This window comes from Danio rerio, chromosome 20 (genome assembly GCF_049306965.1).
Source record: "Danio rerio strain Tuebingen ecotype United States chromosome 20, GRCz12tu, whole genome shotgun sequence".
Taxonomy (NCBI): Eukaryota; Metazoa; Chordata; class Actinopteri; order Cypriniformes; family Danionidae; genus Danio; species Danio rerio.
The window spans coordinates 27,094,955-27,117,780 of record NC_133195.1 but is presented as its reverse complement, the minus strand read 5'-3'; the positions used below and the strand labels follow the sequence as shown (position 1 = coordinate 27,117,780).

Here is a 22,826-nt window from a genome sequence, read left to right as displayed (position 1 = left end):
AGATAGATAGATAGATAGATAGGTAGAGGTAGATAGATAAAGGTAGATAGGTAGAGGTAGATAGATAAAGGTAGATAGATAGATAAATAGATAGATAGATAGATAGATAGATAGATAGATAGATAGATAGATAGATAGATAGATAGATAGATAGATAGATAGATAGATAGATAGATAGATGGTGTAAGAGCATGAGTCAAACAAGCCAACCCCCGCCTCTCTACGATGTTCTGATGCTGAGATATAGCTGGTGCCATATCGTTGCTAGGTTAGTCTGTTTTGTTGCTATGGAGTTGATTGACAGCTTAGACTGATGATGTATCAAAGCTTCTTGCCAGTATGAACAGTTAAACACAACCCCCATGTCTCTATCACACTGCAGCATGACAATATCAGTCTGAACCTCTTTAATTGCAGTCTATGGGACAGTTGCTAGGGTGCAGTATCTGGTTGTTAGGGTGTGGCTAGAAAGTTAAAAGGCCATCGGTGATTGGCTGCTGGCTAGACTGAGTTAAATGAGCCTAGCCATTAGTCTGTAGGACAGTCTGATGCAGAGTTATGAGCTCACAAAGTTTGATCCCATGTAAAGTCAATGAGAGTCTTTTGCAATGGAAGTCTATGGGACGGTTTCTAGGGTCCAAAAGTGGTTGCTAGGGCGTGGCCAGAAAGTTTAAAGGTGATCAGTCATTGGCAGTTTGATAGTCTGAGTTAAATGAGCCCAGTTAGAAGTCTGTGTGACATTCTGATGCGGAGTTATGAGGTCACAAAGTTTGATCCAATGTTACGTCTATGGGATTTTTCCGACGGTCCCGGGACGTTTTTCGGGAAACCGAAAGTCGGATCAGTCGGAAAGGATATAGCAACTCGAGTCAGAATAGTTCGGAGGTCTGACCCGAGTTTGATGGTCATAGCTTGAAAGGCCTAAGAGGAGATAGAGTTTAATTTTTAGTCTCAGAAGAAGAATAATATAGAAAAATAATAATAAGTTTAATAGGATAACAGTAGTCTGGCTTGCTACACAAGCCAGCCTAACTAGATTCTTAAAGTTTGAGAACAAACTTTGAGGCTGGCTTGTGAAGCTTAGACTGAAAGTTTAAAGTAATTCTAAGTTTTAAGTAACTTAAAGTATAAAAGTAGTTTTGAATGTAAAAGTATTTTTAAGTAATTCATATTTTAGGTTGTTAAAGTTTAAAAGTCATTTTAAGTTTTAAGAAAGTTGAATATTAAAGGTAGCTTTAAGTAGCTTAAATATTTAAAGTAGTTAAGTAGTAATGTTTTTATGTAGCTTAACAGGGAAGTGAAACACTCAAATTTACATTATTTTGTACATTGAATTCCACTTTAATGAACATATATTAAGCAAACTGGAATAATGTATGTGTGTGTTTTGATATGGGTGTATGCATGCATCAAGTTTATATGTATATATGTAAGTTTCATAAATGTTGTTTTGAACATAGGTTGATATGCGAGTGATGTATAGGTGCATATACAGGTGTTTTATGTGTTGATACAGTTTGATTTAAATCCTACATGGCGCCTCATACGATCAACTCAATCTCTGAAAATGTATGAAGAACATTAAAACCTGCCATGTGAAAAACATGGTTTGGATGGAACACCAAAAGAGGTGAAGGCTTTAGTGGAGAAGAGTAAATGTACCCGCCCCTATGACGTCACCACCGGACCTGGTTGAAACCAAGGCTGAAACAGGTGAGACCATATTTGGCGCGTGACACGTGACTATCTTTGGCGCGTCTGCTAAATAGGTTAATAACCCTCTGATGCTGAGTGAGCTTCTCTTTCATTATGACCCGGGGCGGACTTACCAAAGACAGCACCAGGACATTTCACGTTGACCTAATGGTCAATCTGGAGTGCCACCGTGAATCTGGACCAATCGCCCACCACCAAGCGTGTAAGTGTATATGTCTGTGTGTGCACTTGTGTGACAAAATGCTTATCTTTTTATTGAAAAGGGCCACCCCTTCTCAGGTGTGTTTTTCAGCATTGTGGCTGATTTATAGAATATATACAATTCTCAGTAGGTCTGTGCAATTTATCGAAAATTCGATTTAGTTTTTTACTTATAATGATTATAAAAAAACCATTAATCCAGATAAACGATTATTGCATCATATACCGTCCCGTTTAAAGCTGTACACATTTGTTGCTCTGCAAAGCTCAGTTCCACGTGAAAACGACTTAAACCATGTGCTGTAATTTTTGCAACACAGGATGCGCATCATGCATTGATGTACGTTCGAATCCTTCATATTTTTCACAGCGCGTAAGAGCACGTGCTGTTGGGTGTGTGCGAGCCTCGGAGCCATCTTAATGTGAGTGCTTTAATGGTCAAATACATGCACATTTGTGCCAGAACGCGGAGTTTAGTGAATATTCATAATAACCCTCGTTTGTGTAATAAATAAGTTGAGTATCTTGTATATATGTAGAAGACATGTGAAAGAGAAACCATATCAGAGCCGCACTATTCTTAAAGAGACAGCGCGCTGAAAGAGCACGTGCTGTTGGGTGTGTGCGCGCCGCATGGAGACATGCAGAGCATACACATCTTAATGTGAGTGCTTTAATGGTCAAATACATGCACGTTTGTGCCAGAACGTGAAGTTTAGTTATTATTCATATTAACCCTCGTTTGTGTAATAAACAAACAAGTTGAGTATCATGTATAGCTGAGTATATATGTGTAAGACATGTGAAAGAGAAACCATACCAGAGCCGCACTATTCTCAAAGAGACTTTTTCATTATTGTTAATAAAACAACAAATGGAGAAAATCTCTGCCCGCTGCTCTTGACTGAAGGGATTTTTTTTTTTTTTAGCAAAAAAGCATTTCTTACAGTGAAGATGCCTAAAGCACAGTTTAAACATAACAAATTTAATAACTCATTTCTAATAACTGATTTTATTTTATCTTTGCTATGATGACAATACGTCATATTTTACTAGATATTTTTAAGATACTAGTATTCAGCTGAAAGTGACATTCAAATGCTTAATTAGTGTAATTAGGCAAGTCATTGTTTAACAGAAGTTTCTTCTGCAGACAATCAAAAATATATATTGCTTAAAGGGGCTAATAATATTGAGCTATTAAAATAGATTTTAAAATATTTAATCCTGCTTTTATTCTAGCCGAAAGCAAACAAATAAGCCTTTTCTCCAGATGAAAAAATATTATAGGAAATACTGTAAAAAAATAAATAAAAATAAATCCTCCGTTAAACATAATTTGAAAAATATTTATATATAAAAAAATTCACAGAAGGGCGAATTTTCACTTCAACTGATAATCGTTTTATGTAAATCGCGATTACCAATATGACCAAAATAATCCCAATTATGTTTTTTTTCCCATATCAGAAACTGTATTTTTCTCTCTCTCTCTCTCTCTCTCTCTCTCTCTCATTTTAATTACATTACAGCATCAATTCTTTAAAAGGAACACTATAAAATTGAAAGGCACAATAACTGTTCACCGGTAGTTTATCAATATGGGAAGAAACAATAGCTCAGCATATACCCTCGATCAATGTGTGAACAGATGTACAATGGAAATAATTAAAACCTCAGATTTAAAAATTGGCTTAAATTAACATCAAATAAAATTTAGAGAAGTTAGATTATTATAAGAAAAGTATTACAAAAACTGTTAAGGGTACCTAATATTTGAAATAAAACTACACCTTCTCTGAACTTTACAGATTTCCATGAGACAATTTGTTTTATGATTGGGTGCAGGGAGCCGAGTACTGCTCAGGAACAACAAACACTATAGAATCACTACCAAGGAACACTGATTCCTTTCGCTTCTTTCAATACATGTCCCTCTATGAACTTGGTATGTAAAAAAAAAAAAAAAAAGTGCGTCACTACCAGCACTGTAACACAGTTTGACATAACGTAATGTTTTACAGCATGTACCTTCACTTTAATAAAGCTTGAAAGAATTCACACTTACTGTTCCCTGTATGCCGTGATGGAGGTGGGTGATGAGAATTTGGCAAATGGATAATGGTGTAGCCATAAATAATTGAAAACATAATTATTATTAAAACCTAAAAGGTTGACTTGACAGTTTGATTTAAAAGTTTGATATAGTTCGAAAAGTTTTATGATAGTTAATGGTGTGAAATGATTAGACTTACTATGTAATGCAGAATTATAATGGTAAATAAACACAATTTACACACATTTAATTTTTTATTAATTACAATTGTATAATTGTGTTAGTTAACAAAACCGAAATACACATACATTGTTTCAAATATTTAATTCAACTAGCCTAATGTAAAATAGAAACCGTAAAGAACAAAGGTAAAACAGAACTGTAAAGAACAAATTTAAATGACTGTAGCCTAATTGAGAAAATTAAGCAAACTGGAAACTTTACTTGAGGGTTGTTCATTAGACTGTCATGAAAACTTTAAAATCATGACACGATATGTATATGAAAGAGTTTATGCATGCTTATGACAACTGTCATTAGCACAGTTATGCCATTTTAAATGCTAAAATTACATAATGTGACATGGCAACACGTTCATAACAACATGACATAAATGCATCGTAACCTATTTTTTGCTTTGTGACACCTAATGACAGTTGTGATAAGCTGGCAAAAAAAAGTTTTATTCATTATACATGTCACGATTAAAAAGGTGAGAGTTTTATGAACACCCCTTGAACCTTTCCTCACAAACCCTAGAAAAGGCAGTCCATTGAGTCCTGAGTGTCTTCTGGATGGACCTGATTGGGGTCAGCAGATCCTCCACTGTGAACATCTGGAGGGCCCTGATCCGCATCAGCAGATCCTCCACTGGGAACATATGGAGGAACCTGATCCACACTGGCAGATCCTCCACTAGGAACGTCTGGAGGGACCTGATCCACACCAGCAGATCCTCCACAAGGTACGTCAGGAGGGACCTGTTCCACACCAGCAGATCCTCCACAAGGTACATCTGGAGGGACCTGTTTCACACTGGCAGGTTCCACGTGGAGGACGCTTCCACAGATGTGCCTGAGTTTTAATTGAAGTGGGAGCTGGTTTGCCAGCTCCTCAATAGTGCCTGCATAGAAATGTACAGGCACTATGTACTCATCCATATGGCTATCCAGGAGGATGAGCTTGTCGTGCATCTCTGACACTCCAACGATCTCAAGAACTGCCTCCTGGATATCCCTATCAATAAGCTGAAAAACAAAAAAAATTTAGAAAAGGTTAGTAGAAAAGATTCAACTTGCATTTGATAAAAGTAACCGTATTTTCTGTGGATTAAGTTATCTTTTTTTAAATCATAAAGGGCGCCTATTTTATCAATTTTTTTCAAGGTTTAAGATAAGTTTTTGTGTCTCGAATGTTTTTGTAAAATGTTGGCTCAAAATACCCATCAGATTATTTATGATACCTTTCTCTATATATGAAATTTGAGCTGTAATGATATTATAGCTGTTTTGTTGCTTGTGCCTTTAATGCAAATGAGCTAGTTCATCAAGTTAAATCCCAAATTGATTTGCACATACAGTATTTTATAGAAACTATTCAAAAGTGCAATACTATATACTAATTGCAAATAAAGGTTTTCAGATTCATCAGATGAACTACATTTTGGTAGAAAAAATATATTTTTTTCGTATACATTTTCCAATAATTTATGTAATGCGAACAACAGAAAAAAAAAAACTTAAGGAAAAGTTTAATTTGTACTCTTCGTGTTATTTTAATCAAACAGCCTTCTGTGATGTTTTATCCACTGTTCATCTGACACTACTATAATCGTTATTAAGGCAACAATGTCATTTCATTTCTAAATTTTTAATGTCTCTTGAAGGTTAACACTTTTAAATGTGTGTGGATTACAGATGTGCAGCATATAATGTTTACCTTAAAAGTTGTGTGATTAGAAGAGTCGAATTTTGCTCTTCCATCTGGTCTTCCGTTTACTTTCAGGTGACTGAGCTCAATGATGTCCCCGACATAGAGCTCGTTAAGTGCTTCTTCCCGCCACAGTGAGACATCGTGTACTACGGAGCCACATTTCATCCGCAGGTCCAGGATCGGTATGTGAGTGCGAGTCATTCTAGGCACTTCAACCTGGAAAATGACAAAAAGGTAAGTACTATAGTGTTTTTATTTATTTATTTTTTTCTTAATCCTGACACAAGAGTTTACTGTCATTAAGTCGGACTGTATGTTTTGGTGATTTGAAATGTCAACATTAGCAGAAATCGCCTGTCTAAAGACATGCGGTACAGCTGAATTGGGTAGAGTAAATTGTCTGTTGTGAATGAGTGTATATGTGTATGAGTGGATGTTTTCCAGAGATGGCTGGCAGCTGGAAGGGCATCTGCTGCGTAAAACAAATGCTGGATAAGTTAGCGGTTCATTCTGAAGTAGCGACCCCCAAATTAATAAAGGGACTAAGCCGAAAAGAAAATGAATGAATGAATGAATGAATTCACTTACTTTTTCTAACTGCCCCCGTAGACTCAGGTACCCAGTTTCACTGAAGATATCCTCTTCCTCTCCTGTTATAGGTCGTGAAGGAGGACAGAGGGCCTCCCTTGCAGCTCTTTTAGCCTCCTCACTTATGGCTAGCGGAGCGGTCCTAAATTTGATGGTGCCTTTATTTACAAATAAACATCGGCGGCCATATTTGTTTGAGATGGTTACATTTTTTACAATATATGAGTGTCCCTCTTCAAATTCAGGGTCACTGCCGTTTTTTATGGACAGATAAACTGCATCACCATCCGTAAGGGCACATAAAGATGTGACTTTGTAGGTGTCAACAATTATTTTGTTTTCATGTTTAATAAATGTCACAGCCTTTTGGCTACTGTGCACTTTAACACAGGTGATGTGCAGTGGTGGTGGGCGGCTGTACGGTGTTGCCATCCTAAAAATAAGAAAAAAAGGTTACTTTGTATTAGTTGTAAATATTATGTAGAATAAATTCATTTCTTTTTAACTCAATTCATCAATTAAACATATCAATTAATCTAAATCTGTTTGTCTTGACTGGAATGTTGTGCTACATCCTCCTTCAAAATATCATATATTGTGTTTTATAGAAGAGAGAAACTCAAAGATTTGTAAGCATATAAGGGGGGGGTAAATTGTTGTTTTTTTTTTTTTTTTTTTTTGTGAGGGGGGTATTTATGCTTTTTAAAGATTATTAAATATTTTGCATGGCCAAAGTCTAACAATCTAGGCCCAAATCAAGGCCTTCCTAACATCTCAAGCATAAAGACAATAGGAAAATAATTGGCATACAATGAAGAGTCAAATTCTTTAAAACCAATAATTTACCAAACTTGTCACCAGTAATAGTTAATTTTACCAAATCATGGCCTAGGTGGGTGTGGAATGTCCTGACCTAACATTGTCTCAGTCTGCCCATGCATAGTACTGTATAACTATAATCATATTGGCATATCAGAAATAACAATTGGATAATTATAAATTGACACATTTTTACAGAATACCATCGATGCACTATTTTATGAAACTTGTCACACTACAAGTCCTGACAATATAGTTTATAATGCTGTAATTGTTAAAATGAGGATAAAATACCTGGAAAAAACACTTCTTATCAGATCAAATCCTGTCAGAAAAACTATTATAGTTTACAGATTTCTATTTATTTCTTTAAATTTTGAGATTCTTGGTATGGGATTTCATCGAGGTCTGCAGTGTAGTATACAATTCATTGAAAATCCAGTAATAAATAATGCATTTATTCTTAGGAGTATTAACCTGTGCAGATACTCAGAGCACCGTTAAATATAAGCCACTGTTATTTTTTTTATATTTTATTATAAATTGGGCATATAGTATTACACAATGTTTTATTTATATAGAGCATTTTTCTAAAGTTTTTTTTAATTTTTATTTTATTATAACACAAGAAGTTTGTAAAGGGTTCACTGTGAACATCAGCCTGCTTTCAAGATTTAAGAAGTCTTTTGTGTCTTCAGAATGTGTCTAAAGTTTCAGCTCAAAATACCCATCAAATTATTTATTATACCTTCCTGGATATATATTAAAAGTCACATGAACATTATTTGAAGTAAAAAGTTAAACACAAACACAGCTGAATGAAATATTAAGTATTATTCAATTATACGACTAGTCTGTAACAGTTAGCAGGGTTTTTCACAGCATTTTCATTGAAGAAGTGGTAATTTCTTATTTATTTCAGTCACATTAACTTTTTAAAATTAAAATAAGAATAAAGTAAAAAACTAATTTAGATAAAATTGCCTCAAACACTAAAAACCCCATTCCCGGCGTATAAATGATCATACTATAATTATTAAACTTAACGTTACGCATCCAGCTGTATTCTGACAAGATTTGACTGGACAGAAGTGTTATCTGAGGTATTTAAAAAAAAAAAAAAAAAAAAACATGTTATTTTATAAAGGCATCTGTAGAATTTATAGTATAATATCATAATTTAATTATACTGTAATCATAATCATATAAAAGCTAAATAAGAATTAAAAAGCTCTCACCTCAGAAGTATGCTGTCTGTTGTACAACTGAAAGAATTGACAGTGATGTGTATCCAGTCAGAAGCGAGACATCCATCACCAAGGCTCATGACGTCAGATGGAAACCTTTATCGAATGATGTTCATGCATTTGTTTATTATTTTTATTCATATAATAAATGTTGATTGACAATGTGGCGCATCCAATCGGAAGCGAGACATCCATCACCAAGGTACATGACGTCAGATGGATGTCCATGTGGATTGACAGTGAGGCGCATCCAATCAGAAGCGAGGCATCCATCACCAAGGGACATGACGTCAGATGGAAACCTTTTATCAAATGATATCCATGTCTTTTTTTATTTTATTCATGTAATGTTAATTGTTATTTAAAATTCATTATATGTAGTACATTGAAACATTTCTGAGGTCATAATTCATTAAAATATCACACTGATGTATTCTCTTATTAAATGAGTAATGTTTTACGTTGGTCACTAGAGTGTTAAAAGACGATTGTATGCTTATCAAAACAATTATTACGATTTTGTTTTGAGTTTTATCAGTAACAATACTTATAATTTTAGTTGATATCTTTTATATTTATAATTATGTATTGTACCTTATTTTGTACTAATATTTTTTAGATATAAGCAAGATAAATTTGCGAAATACCTTGGTATTTCTTTAAAAAAAAAAAAAAAAAGGTAAACAAATATTAACGTAAACATAAGAGCTGGCCAATGAGACCGCTGGGATTTTCCATAACCTGTCCTTAATCATCCGGTCCGATGGTCCGCACATTGGGTCTCGCATTAGGAACGATTTCTGAGGTAAATTTTCAATTAAATGTTAAAAAAATGCGTACGAGTGCTTAAATTGGCTATATTCAGACAGATATATTATGAACTAATTGTTTTTGAGAAACGAATAAATCGTTATTAAGCATTACTATTAAATTAGTCTTGTGAGGGAACTATACCGGATGGTGTGTGACGAATTTTGTCCTCAGTCTAATTTACTCGCATTTTATACCTCCTGTTCGTTATTTTGCCATGTAAACAGTAATAATTCAGTTTGTAACGTTTGACCCCTTAACGTTATATGCTTTATAAAGAAATGCAGTCGTTTGTCACTAAATAAACTCTTGACTTTTATCCCAAAAGTATGCATTTTTTTCTGTTAGTCTCCAGATTTGATGAAATATTGATGGATTCTCATGTCTTTACTTGATATTTTACCATTTTTACCCATACTGAGGCGATGAACTTAGAGCTTCATGCCCATTTCATTCATACGGGAAACCAGAGGGCGCCATACATAAAGGCCTTTGGCCTAGCGCAGGGGTGCTCAATCCTGTTCCTGGAGATCTACCTTCCTGCAGATTTCAGTTGGTACCCATATCAAACACATCTGCCTGTAATTATCAAGTGGTGTGCAGGTCCTAATTAATTAGTTCAGGTGTGTTTGATATGGGTACCAACTGAAATCTGCAGGAAGGTGGATCTCCAAGAACAGGATTGAGAATCCGTGGCCTAGCGGATCGCACGTAGATATTTACATGCACGCCGTCTTTCCTTTGTTTACTAGCGTTGCTAAGCAACGCAAACAGATGACAGTAAAAACTTAACCCGTTATATAAGATGTAGTAAAAGCATTTTCATAGTATTCTCATTTTGTACATTTTATTTCTCATTCTGTGATAAGAATTTAGCCTAATGTAACCTTAGGAAAGCAGCACATAAACCACAAAAGTAGTTAAAGTGCTGCTTAACAGACAGACAAATAATGGAACTTTACATATTTATCTTAATAGACACATATTCATCCATCCCTGTGTATTATTTGGCACGTCTCCCTTTTCTCCACGTTTTTCCCTTTTCAATTCAATCATTGTTTTGTTTTGTTTTTGGCATGACAAATGTATTGCCAGATACACAATAAGTTCCTGTCTATGTATACTTAATATTCTAATAGTTCGACATTATATATTAACAATAACAATACAATTTATTCCTGGCTCAAAATAAGGTAGAGGTGGTGATCAAGAATTTTTTTCCTACTTGAAACAAACACATTTTGCATCAAGTAAATATAATTTAATTGAAAAGAGACATTAAATGTAATTACAAAACATTATTAGCTAATCTGTTTATTTAAAGTAATCTCACATTCTATGATATATATGAGTAAATATGAAATGGATGCAACAATAATTTAAAGTGACGCAGTGGGTAGCACGATCACCTCACAGCAAGAAGGTCGCTGGTTTGAGCCTCGGCTGGGTCAGTTGGCATTTCTGTGTGGAGTTTGCATGTTCTCCCCGTGTTGCCGTGGGTTTCCTCCGGGTTCTCAGGTTTCCCCCACAGACCAAAGACATGTGGTATAGGTAAAGTCTGTAGTGTGTGTGTGTGTGTGTGTGTGTGTGAATGGGTGTGCATGGATATTTCCCAGTGATGAGTTGCAGCTGAAAGGGCATCCCCTGCTTAAAATAAATGCTGGATAAGTCGGCGGTTCCTTCTGCTGTGGCGACCCCTGGTTAATAAAGGGACTAAGCTGAAAAGAAACTAAATGAATAATTTACAGAAGTGTTTTATTAAACTATAAAAAACTGAATTCAACTAAGTCTGAGACAGACCAAGGGTATTTTAAAGCTTACTGTACAATTATTTCAAAGATTTTTTTTTTCTGACTACTGATGAAATGAGACCAAAAATAAAATAATAAACCAGCAAAATAATCATGTTCACAGCACAAATGCCATAATGACTTCATCACGTGTAGCTGTGACTGGTTACCTAATTGTTGTCAAGGTGGATGTGGTACAAATTTAACAAGAGAGAATTTTCTATGCAAAATCATGAATAATAATATTGCAACTTTAAACTAATATCAGTGAACTATAATAATGATTTCTTTATTTTCTTTTCATTGCTTGTCTATAAATGTGCCATGTCTATATCTTTGTATACCAGATCATTGCACCCTCTGCTCCAAGTTATCTTTTAACTAAATGTTTTGGCAGTAACTGTCAAGGTTTGTATTTGTTTATTTATTGATCTACTTATTTTTTACTCATCTTTTAGATTGTGTTGTCCTCTACCACTTCTTCCAGCTGAAGAGTGATCACCAGTACCTTTCTTAAGGTAATTAATGTTCATTTTCACCTCATTAGTAGTGATTTACAACTAATTTGTTTAATTTTTCTGACTATTAAATGTGAAAATTCTGAATCGTCTTAGATATTTCTTTGATTTAATAAATGTTTTTTCATGGGATTGTGGCTGCATTGGCCTTCTTTGCAAGTATCATTTTACATGTTACACATTATCTGTTTAAATTTTAATTTATTGTACATGTACTGTAAGTTCTACATAGACATTGCCATCATAATTATCTACCATTTACAGTCCATATAAACATGTAATGCTAAGTAACAACAATGTCTCGAAGACTTAATGTATCAGATTGTGTAAACAAAATTGTCACTTTTATTACAGCAGTTGGACATCTTTATTACTGTCTATGTAAGAACCATTTTTAACCATCTACTTAATGACTTTTATTTATATTTTTAGTATTAATTTTCCTCCCTCAATTCAATAAGTAATCATTTTGAAATTATTGACATTATATATTATTATTGTTATTATATATTATTATTATTAGTATTATTTAGTAATTAGCTGTTAACATATTTCACGTTTAGCTGATCATTTTGTAAATCAAATGCAACCGTGTATAAAGAATGTTATTAACTATTTGTGTGTGTATGTGTGTGTGTCTTGGTGTGGTTGTGTCCTTTACTGTCCTTTACTGTCCTGTCCTATCTATACCTTTATAATCATTTTTCACTCAAAACTTTGTATTGCTTCAATCTCCACCTCTTGCTCATTCCATTCTTTCTCTTCCGAAAACCAAAAACTTGCTGGCTGCTAAAAACCCAAAACGCTGCTGCACTGCTTGCTGCTTTGCTTGCCTGCGACCCAAATATATTACCACCCAAAACGCAATCCAACATGCAAAATCCCAAATGCTAATGCGTGCTTGCAATTGCATCTCAAAAAGAAAAAGCCAGAACAAATCTCAAACTCTTTGAAACCAAAAACTCTTGACTGTGAAAAACTCTTGATTCTGAAAATTATTTGACAGTAAAAAAGTTGATTGCCTGTGAAAAGCTCAAAGTAAACATCAAACTGAGGTAAGAACTACTACTGATTAAGAAAAGAGAGAAATTAATTTTCAGATTTCACCAACATTGAATATCAACTCTTTTGGAGTCAACAATCATTTTTGATTGATATAACTTCACAATAAGTAATACTTACTGTTATCTTGTTATACATCATATATTTTACATTTCGTTGTGACCTTTTACCTACTAGTACATATCTCTATTTTTAGTACTCATATCCTTTCACATCTGCATTTGCTTAATTGCCAGTTTCGAAACATCACAATGCCAAAAAAAGGAAAGAGGAGTGAATCTCAGAAACAGCGCAGAAAACGAGAAGCTTCATTTGGCACCAGTAGCAGTGCCAGCTCTGTATCAGGTAAGAATGATGCATACGTTATGTCTGTTACAGCATCCCACTGCCAAAACGATGACAGGTACAGTAGTTACTCTAGAAACCGCCAGTGTACTTGCAATTCATTGATGTTCCTAGCAGTCCACAATGAACGCAATGAGCTAAAGAGTTTTGACTTAGACTGGATTTTACAGAGAGGCGATGCAGTTTACACTGTTGTCAAACAATCGCTCCAAAGCAAAGGCCAGTTTGTCGATAGTTTTTTAAACTTTGATGAGCTACCAAACTCAATGCAGACAAATGCTCACCAGTATGACATTCTTAAACATCCTCAAAGATCTGGGCTTCTAAAGGATACACCTGCCCTAGATGAGTATGAAAATCTTGAGAATACACTGCAGTGTCTTAAAAATGATGCGACTCATGCATTGCTGCTGTGTGGAGGATTGTGTATCGCTGTATTCAGAGATCGCTCAGGGAGGTTTGGCTACTTTGATTCTCACTGCAGAAAACCAGATGGCATGTATACAGGTGAAAGAACAGGGACAGCCGTGATGTTGACGTTTTTCCATTTAAAAGACATGGTAGAGAGACTACTTCTTTTGTTTCAAGGGTGCTTCCAGTTTAGTGATCAAGAACAATTTGATCTTTTACCAGTGTCATTCATTGAAGTTACAGAAACTGATGTGCATTCAGAAGTCCCAATGAAGTGCCGTGTGCTTGAACGTGAAGGAATACCATGCGTTTCTTTTGAGAAGGCTCCAAATCATCATTTACAATCTACAATTAAGCAGATAAAAACATTCAATAAGACTCAAAATAATTTTCTATCAGTTGCAGCATCCCACTGTCAAAGTGATGTCAGGTACGACAGTAACTCCAGAAACCGGCAGTGTACGTGCAATGCCTTAATGTTCCTAGCAGTCCACAATGAAAGTAATCAGCTACAGAGTGCTGATCTAGATTGTGTCTTACAGAAAGGTGATGCAGTTTATAGTAGTGTCAAACGATCTCTCCAGAACAAAGGCCAGTTTGTACATGATTTTTTAAATTTTGATGAGCTACCGAGCACAATTGAGACAAACTCCCGATGTTACAACATTGTAAAACATCCTCAGAGGTTTGGTTTTCTGAAAGATACACCTGCTCTAGGAGAGTATGAAAATCTTGAGAATACACTGCAGTGTCTTAAAAGTGGTTTAACTGATGCATTGCTGCTTTGTGGAGGCTCATGCATTGCTGTTTTTAGAGATCGCACAGGGAGGTTTGGCTATTTTGATTCTCACAGTAGAACACCAGATGGCATGTATACTGGTGAAAAATCAGGCACAGCCGTGATGTTGACCTTTCTTCATTTAAAAGCCATGGTAGAGAAACTACTTCAGTTGTTTCAGGGGTGTTTGCAGTTGAGTGATCAAGAACAGTTTGATCTTTTACCTGTGTCATTCATTGAAATTACTGGAAATTATGTCCACACGGAAGTCTCAAAGGAGTGCCATGAGCCTGAAGATGATGTAGCTAATGAACAGTCCCATTCAACTTATCAAGATAAAATTAATGTTGTAACTACCTTCACTAACTATCAGGGCAGATTAAAACCCAACGTATTATTAAGTGAGTTTTCTTATGACATCTCGTCAACTTGTCAGTTGGCTTTGTCAGCTCCAAATCAAATACATTCACCGTTGACATTTGAGAAGCCAAAAAAACTGAATAAAGCTCAAAAGCGCAAGTTTTATTGCAACAAAAGGCGCAAAATAATGGCTCAGAGACAAGATAATTATACAAAAATACAGAATGCAAGTAAGGATTACGTGTATAAAACAAGTAGTGAATACAGACAAAAACATAAACAAGCCATGAAAAACAGCTATTGGAACAACATGATTTACAGAGAGCAGCACAAAAAAGCTATGAAAAGCAACTATGAAATTAATGAAAATAGAGAGAGAAAAAAAAGTAATGCAATAAGCAAGTACAGGAATGATGAACAATACAGAAATAGGAAAAAAAGTAAAATAATCTTAAATTACATAAATAATGAACAATTTAGAAAGAGACAAAGGAATTATATAATTCAAAAGTACAGGAAAAATGATCAATTCAGGGAGAGACAAAAGTATTATATAATTCAAAAATACAGGACTGATGATCAATTCAGGGAGAGAAAAAAGTATTCTATAATTCAAAAATACAGGACTGATGATCAATTCAGGGAGAGACGAAAGCACTATATAATTCAAAAATACAGGACTGATGATCAATTCAGGGAGAGACAAAAGCACTATATAAAGGAAAATTATAGAAACAATGCCAAATATAAGGAACAACATATGCAATATCTTGTTGATAGATATTTAAATTATCCAGATTTTAGGCAAAGGCAAAGGGAACACTATAGAAACAGATGCAAAAATGATCCTCTTTTTTATGAAAAAAGAAAAAAAAAATTTAAGCAACGTTATCAATGTGATGCACAGTTTAGGGCTCGCCAGAACAATTATAATTTATTCAAATCTAAAAATTTGAAAAAAAATGAAAAAATGTCTAAACTTAAGGCTCTTCACAAAGTGCACTGCGCACAGGGCATACAATGTAAATACAAAAAAATGTTTCTGATACGCCAGCAAACAGAAATGTTACAAAATATTCAGCCTGACATAGATCCAGTCATGGTAACTGCCTTAAATATATTCAGAGATGTTATAAAACAGGGTCCAACTTATGTCTGCACATGCTGTGCCAGGGCACTCTTCTTAAATCAAGTACGTAGATGTGATCGAGAGAAGTATCAAAAGAATCCAGAACTGGTTTCACTTTGTTTGACTGCGAACTATGTACACATCAGCTCCAACTGTCCAGATCAATGTAACTTGGAAGACATGACAACAGAGTGGATCTGTCATTGCTGTCATACGACCCTTTTAACAGGTCAAATGCCAGATATTGCTGTAGTCAACAAGCTTCAGTTTTTTCCCATTCCCTCAGAACTTTGTAATTTGAATATCCTAGAAAGACATGTTATTGCAAAATACATTCCATTTGCTAAAATTTTAACTCTTCCTAAAGGTCAACAGAGAGCTATTAAAGGAGCTGTAATTTCTGTTCCATCTGAAGTAGAAACAACAGTGAATAGTTTACCTAGACCAAGAAATGATTCACAGCTGCTAACAGTGAAACTGAAAAGACGTCTATGCTACCAGGGTCACTATCAGTTTCAGACTTTAAACATGCATAAAGTTTTGTCTGCTTTAAAAAAACTGAAAGAAATCCATTCAGAATATAAAAATATATGCATTAATACAGCATTTTTTGAAGAAGAAATGTTAAGTGAGCATGAAGAGGATGAAATGAATATTGAAGATCGCAGCCAAAATGAGAACATTGAAGAACAGAGCAATGAGAATGTGCAAAATGATGACACTGAGACCACTGCAGAAGAACAATCAAGAGGTCTTGCTTTGGATACATGTCTTCAACCTCCAGATCTTGCTCAGCAGCTATTGTCCTATGATGATGGGATATTTTGTATTGCCCCAGCTCAAGGAAACAAACCTGTAAGCATTTTTAAAGTACCTAAACTCGAATCCATGGCATTTCCAGTGCAGTTTCCAGATGGAAAGAACACCTTTGATGAGCCTCATAGAGCCAAGCATATTTCCCCTAGCAGGTATTTTAATTCTAGACTGTTGTCTATAGACAATCGTTGTGCAAGAGATACTAACTATATCTTCTTTGCACAATTTGTGACCGAAATGCACATGGCCACATCTAGTATGTCTATCCAGCTGAGGAAAGCAAAACCCATGACCCGTGATGGACGAAGAATAAACTGTTCACTGCTGCAGGACAAACGGGAGTTAGAAAAACTTGTATTAAATAAGGAAGCAACACGTTTTATGCAGCCATTAAGAGGGACTCCAGCATACTGGGAGAAAACTCTTCGTGATTTGTTTGCTATGCTTCGGCAGCTGGGCACTCCAACATTTTTCTGTACATTTAGTGCTGCTGAAATGAGATGGCCTGAAGTGATTACTGCCATTAAAACACAACAGCGTGAAACTGTAAACTTTGCTGATTTAGACTGGTCAGAAAAATGTGAAATCTTGAAAAGCAACCCAGTAACAGCTATGAGAATGTTTGAAAAACGCGTTGAGGCCTTAATGAGAGATTTAATCATGTCACCTGCTCAACCTGTTGGTGAGGTTATTGACTTTTTTTACAGAGTAGAGTTTCAACTTCGTGGCTCTCCGCACATTCATTGTTTATTTTGGGTAAAAGATGCTCCAGAGTTTGAACATGATCAAGATCAGGTGGTTTGTGATTTCATAGATAAATACATTTCATGCAAATTACCAGATGTAATCAAAGACCCAGAATTGCATAGAATTGTAAGTGAGGTGCAGATGCACAGCCGTAACCACTCCAAATCTTGCAGAAAGAACAATAAGCATTGCCGATTTGGATTTCCTAAACCACCAATTAATAGGACTATGATAACTCGTCCCAGACCTCCTCCAGAAAATCAATCAAATGAACAAGGTGAATCAACAGAGGAAAATCATCCTTTTAATGCTAAAAATGCTAAAGCTGAGCTTCAGAAAGTGTGGGATCTACTGAATGACTCAACTAAGAGTTTTGAAAACGTAACAGATTTACTTAATCAAGTAAACATGACTTATGAGGATTATGAGAATCACATTGACGCTCTTTCTAAATCAAGTGTAATAGTTATGGAGAGACGACCACAGGACTGCTGGGTTAACGGCTATAATCCACTACTATTAAGAGCCTGGAATGCAAATATGGATATACAATTCATTCTGAACCCCTACAGCTGCATCATGTACATGCTGTCATACATTTCAAAAGCTGAACATGAGATGAGCGATTACTTAAAAACTGTTATAAGAGGGTCGAGCCATGAGGACTTGTCTGACCGTGAATGCATGAAAAAGGTCATGAATGCCTATTCAAAGAACAGAGAAGTCAGTGCTCAAGAGGCAGTTGCTCGCACATGCAGCCTGAAGTTGAAATCATCATCACGTGCTGTCATATTCATTCCAACGGATGACAATGCTGTAAAAATGAGTCTACCAATGAAATACTTGCAGAATATGGATGATGATGTAGAGAATGTCTGGATGACTGGACTGCCAGACAAGTACAAGGCCAGACCAAATAGACCTGAATTCGAGAACATGTGCATGGCTGAGTTTGCCAGTGAGTACCGCATTGTTTATGCAGGACAAACAAAGCGAAAAAATGTTTTGCCACTTCAAAATAAATTGGGACACATACAGAAAAGGACAAGGGGAAAGCCTGCTGTTATTAGATTTGCTCGATTTTCAGAGAAAAAAGATCCAGAAAAATTCTATGGAACTCTGCTAAAACTCTACTTGCCATATCGTACAGATAGCCAGTTGAAATGTGCACGATTCCCAACATATCAAACCTTTTATGCATTAGCCTCAGTAAAACTACCAGGAAGTGATGAAGTGCAGCGTGTTTACAACATTGTAAGTGAAAATCGTGAAAAATATGAAAAACATAATGAGGATATAGAAAGGGCAATTGAAGATTTTGAAAAGAATGGTCCAATTGAAGATGCATGGACTACATTGGCACCGACAAATGAACTGATACGATTGGAAAGCATTATGGAGCGAGAACCTATTGATCCTAATGAAGTTAATGAACAAGATGACATTCCTGAATACACTGCATCCAGCTCTGTCAGTAACACAGCTATGCTGCTTATGGAGGCTGCCAAACTAAATACTGCACAGATTCGCAAAATGTATCAGAGCTTGAACCAAACACAAGCTTCCATATTTTATGCTGTGCGGGACTGGTGCAAAAGATGCGTTTCCGGTGAAAAACCACAACAGTTTCTCTACTTTCTTAATGGAGGAGCCGGTGTGGGCAAATCACATGTTGTTAAATCTATTTATGCAGAAGCATCCAAAATACTGCGTAGGCTTCCATGTATGCAAGAGAATACTGACATTTCCAAAACTACTGTTCTTTTAACTGCATTCACGGGTACTGCAGCCTTTAACATCTCTGGTAAAACACTGCACTGTCTTCTAAAGCTGCCAAGAAGCTTAAAGCCTCCATATCAAGGTCTGGGAAACATTTTAGATGAAATCAGAGCAGATCTTTCTAATGCACACATTTTAATTATTGATGAAATATCGATGGTGTCAAAGCAGTTATTTGCCTATGTAAACTGGAGACTTCAACAAATTAAGGGAAATCAGAAACCTTTTGGTGGTCTGTCTGTACTCTGTGTTGGTGATTTTTACCAGCTTCCACCACTGGGAAGAGCAAAACCACTTTGTGTTTATGAGGAGCATGTGTTGGACTTCTGGAAAGATCATTTTCAAATGATAACGCTGACACAGATAATGAGACAGAGAGAGGATCTTTCATATGCTGAACTTCTTAACCGTCTTAGAATAAAACAGAAACACGAGAAGCTAACTGATGCAGACAAATGTATGTTAGAAGCTGTCATAAAATCTGCCCCTGAAGAGTGTCCCTCTGATGCTCTGCACATCTATGCAACTAATAAAGAGGTAGATAGTCACAACACAGCAGTCATATCGTCACGTTTTTCTGAAATTATCACAGTTTATGCGAATGATTACAAAAAAGATCCACGAACGGGTGAAATGAAGCGCCAAGGTGTACCACTAAAAGGTGACAAACGTGATCTTGTTGATACTCTACAGATTGCTATCGGTGTACGAGTAATGCTTATTAGAAATATTGATGTAGAAGATGGTCTGGTGAATGGTACTTTTGGAAAGGTAGCAAAAATAACAACTCTGAACCGAGATGATGTTCCGTTTGTGCACTTAATTGGTTTGCATTTGGATGATGTGAATGCTGGACAAAAACATCGTAACAAAGCACCTGGAGATGACAATATTGTCTATATTGAGAGATCAGAAGAACCACTAAAAAGAAAAGGAACAATTCGTCGACAGTTTCCCATGAAACTTGCTTTTGCTTGCACCATACATAAAGTGCAAGGAATGACAACTGATTGTGCCGTTGTATCTCTGAAACATGTATTTGAACCTGGCATGGCGTACGTTGCACTCAGCAGAACAACAACACTCAGCGGATTGCACATTATCGATTTTAATGAAAATAAAATTTTCTGTGATCCAGAAATACGCACCTCCTTGGAGAGCATGCCAAAAGCTGATTTTCACAATTTTCAGCCCATCTTAGATTTATTGCAGGATTCAAACCTAAATTCAGCACTTAAAATCATTCACCATAACACAGAAGGTCTTCAGTGTCACATGGATGATTTAAAATGCCACCATGAACTTTTATTGGCAGACATATTGTGTCTCAGTGAAACGCATCTATCTGGCTCCTGTGTTCCTGAATATCTCCAGCTGGATGGATACACCATGTACAAGCGCAACAGGCATTCATCCTACACAAACTATGCACATTTAGCGAACAAGAGTGGTGGTGGTGTAGCCATATATGTGAAGAACATCTTTCAAGCTCGTCCTATGATGTATATCCAGAATGTTACAGATTTGGAATATCTGGTTTTGAAGATAGAAACCCCCAAACAAGCACTTCTTGCAGTGATCTACAGACCACCCAGTTACCAACTATCAGAGTTTTTGCTCAATCTCAATGGCCTTTTGACTTCTCTGGAGATTCTGAACATCAAGCCTGTTATAGTGTGTGGAGACTTCAATGAAGATCAGCTGTCCCGTTGCAACAAACCCATTCTTAATTTGTTTCATAATAAAGGATACACACAACTCATCAGCACCGGAACAACAGAAAACAACACTCTTCTTGATCCTGTTTTCATAAGCAGCGCACACTCAAATGTAAGAGCAGGAGTTCTACAGACATATTACAGCTATCATGATCCTGTGTATTGTGTTTTAGAATAGATACATCAAATATAGAAAAACTGCATACGTCTTATTAAACTTTTCTGTAATATAGTTAGATAACTTATTGAAATAATAATCATAATAAATGCAAATTATACTAAGCTGTTCACGTTGTCTTCTTGTGTGCATGTGTGTGTGAATGTGTTATTATAGACTGTCTGTCTGTGTGTGTCTGTGTTTGAATGTATTAGATAAAGAATGAATGGTGAGTGAATGTCCTTTCCAAGGATCGCCACCTTGACGTGGTGGAAAGGCTTGTGTGTACCAGTGATCCCAAAAGTAAGCCATTTTGGAGCATTTTACACTCAATGGCTATGCTTAGGGGGAGGTTCCAGACTAAGGCGATCCAAAACATTAATTTAATAAAATATTATGCTGTGTGGAATTACTTGACTGTCTTTATTGATTTATGCAAAATTGTTAATTCAGTGACAAAAACTTTCAAATAAACAGATACTAAATTAGCCTATTGATAGCATGATTCTAGCACAAATTAGCATGATGTTAACATTATTTCACTGCAGATGTTGTTAAAATGATAAAAGTATGGGTTAGAAGATTATTGGCAGGATTTTAGTACAAATTAACGTGTTAACAGGATTCTAGCATGTTGTTAGCATGTTTATAGTTTGAATTAACATGTTGTTAGCATGTGAGCATAATTCTACTACAAATTACCATGTTATTAGCATAATTTCAGAATGAATTAGCATGATAGCATGATTTTACTATCACCTACCATGTTACTAGAATGATTCTAGCATGAATTAGTATGTTATTAGAATGGTTCTAGCTTAAATTGGCATGGTTCTAGCATGTTACTAGCATGATTATAGCATGAATTAGCATGTTACTAGCATGAATTAGCATGTTGTTAGCATGATTCTAGCATGAACTAGCATGTTGTTAGCATGATTCTAGCATGAACTAGCATGATTTTAGCGTGAATTAGCATGTTACTAGCATGATTTTAGCATGAATTAGCATGTTGTTAGCTTGATTCTAGCATGAATTAGCATGTTACTAGCATGATTCTAGCATTTAATAATCAAGCATTTAATTAGCATGTTGTTAGCATGATTCTAGCATGAATTAGCATGTTACTAGCAATATTCTAACAAATTAGCATGTTGTTAGCACAATTATAGCATGAATTAGCATGTTGTTAGCATGATTCTAGCATGAATTAGCATGTTACTAGCATGATTCTAGCATGAATTAGCATGTGACTAGCATGATTCTAGCATGAATTAGCATGTAACAAGCATGATTTTAGCATGAGTTAGCATGTTACTAGCACAATTCTAGCATGAATAAACATGTTACTAGCATGATTCTAGCATGAATTAGCATGTTACTAGCAATATTCTAACATGAATTAGCATGTTGTTAGCACAATTCTAGCATGAATTAGCATGTTGTTAGCATGGTTCTAGCATGAAGTAGCATGATACTAGCATGATTCTAGCATGATTTAGCATGATTCTACCATGAATAAGCATGTTACTAGCATGATTCTAGCATGAATTAGCATGTTACTAGCATGATTTTAGCATGAATTAGCATGTTGTTAGCATGATTCTAGCATGAATAAGCATGTTGTTAGCACGATTCTAGCATGTATTAGCATGTTACTAGCATGATTCTAGCATGTTGTTAGCATGATTCTAGCATGAATAAGCATGTTACTAGCATGATTCTAGCATGAATTAGCATGTTGTTAGCACGATTCTAGCATGTTACTAGCATGATTCTAGCATGAATTAGCATGTTGTTAACATGATTCTAGCATGAATTACCATGTTACTAGCATGATTCTAGCA

The 22,826-nt window shown here is 35.6% G+C and overlaps 1 protein-coding gene and 3 long non-coding RNA genes across 7 annotated transcripts in view; 2 read left to right on the top strand and 2 right to left on the bottom strand.

Annotated features, from left to right (window-relative positions):
• The window catches only part of LOC103911176 (uncharacterized), a 149,458-nt gene that overhangs the window by 71,387 nt on the left and 55,245 nt on the right, over positions 1 to 22,826 (bottom strand). The gene's annotated exons all lie outside the window — the stretch shown is intronic.
• LOC141379274 (uncharacterized) lies at positions 1,752 to 8,523 on the top strand. 2 transcript variants are annotated; one of them, XR_012395794.1, is made up of 4 exons: positions 1,752 to 1,918; positions 4,733 to 5,247; positions 5,978 to 6,139; positions 6,565 to 8,523. It is a non-coding gene; the product is annotated as an uncharacterized lncRNA (long non-coding RNA). The 2 variants fall into 2 exon arrangements; XR_012395795.1 differs by having other exon boundaries at positions 4,733 to 4,937; positions 6,565 to 6,666.
• On the bottom strand, positions 2,697 to 10,132 carry LOC108180325 (uncharacterized). 2 transcript variants are annotated; one of them, XM_017352691.4, is made up of 5 exons: positions 9,773 to 10,132; positions 8,551 to 8,861; positions 6,494 to 6,926; positions 5,912 to 6,121; positions 2,697 to 5,220 (listed from the first exon to the last, which is right to left on the bottom strand). In XM_017352691.4, the coding sequence occupies exons 2-5, from the start codon at positions 8,637 to 8,639 to the stop codon at positions 4,729 to 4,731; spliced, it is 1,224 nt and encodes a 407-aa protein (XP_017208180.3). In that variant the 5' UTR covers positions 8,640 to 8,861; positions 9,773 to 10,132; the 3' UTR covers positions 2,697 to 4,728. The 2 variants fall into 2 exon arrangements, with proteins under 2 accessions (XP_017208180.3, XP_073789444.1); XM_073933343.1 differs by having other exon boundaries at positions 9,782 to 10,119.
• On the top strand, positions 8,964 to 15,853 carry LOC108180207 (uncharacterized). The gene is made up of 3 exons (XR_011007772.2): positions 8,964 to 9,364; positions 11,618 to 11,677; positions 12,976 to 15,853. It is a non-coding gene; the product is annotated as an uncharacterized lncRNA (long non-coding RNA).

Coding starts and splice junctions, on each gene's coding strand:
- LOC108180325 (XM_017352691.4), bottom strand. CDS start 8,639: ATGAGCCTTGGTGATGGATGTCTCGCTTCTGACTGGATACACATCACT. Junction 6,927..8,550: donor ACAGACAGCATACTTCTGAG/GTGAGAGCTTTT, acceptor TCTTATTTTTAG/GATGGCAACACCGTACAGCC. Junction 6,122..6,493: donor TACGGGGGCAGTTAGAAAAA/GTAAGTGAATTC, acceptor GTCATTTTCCAG/GTTGAAGTGCCTAGAATGAC.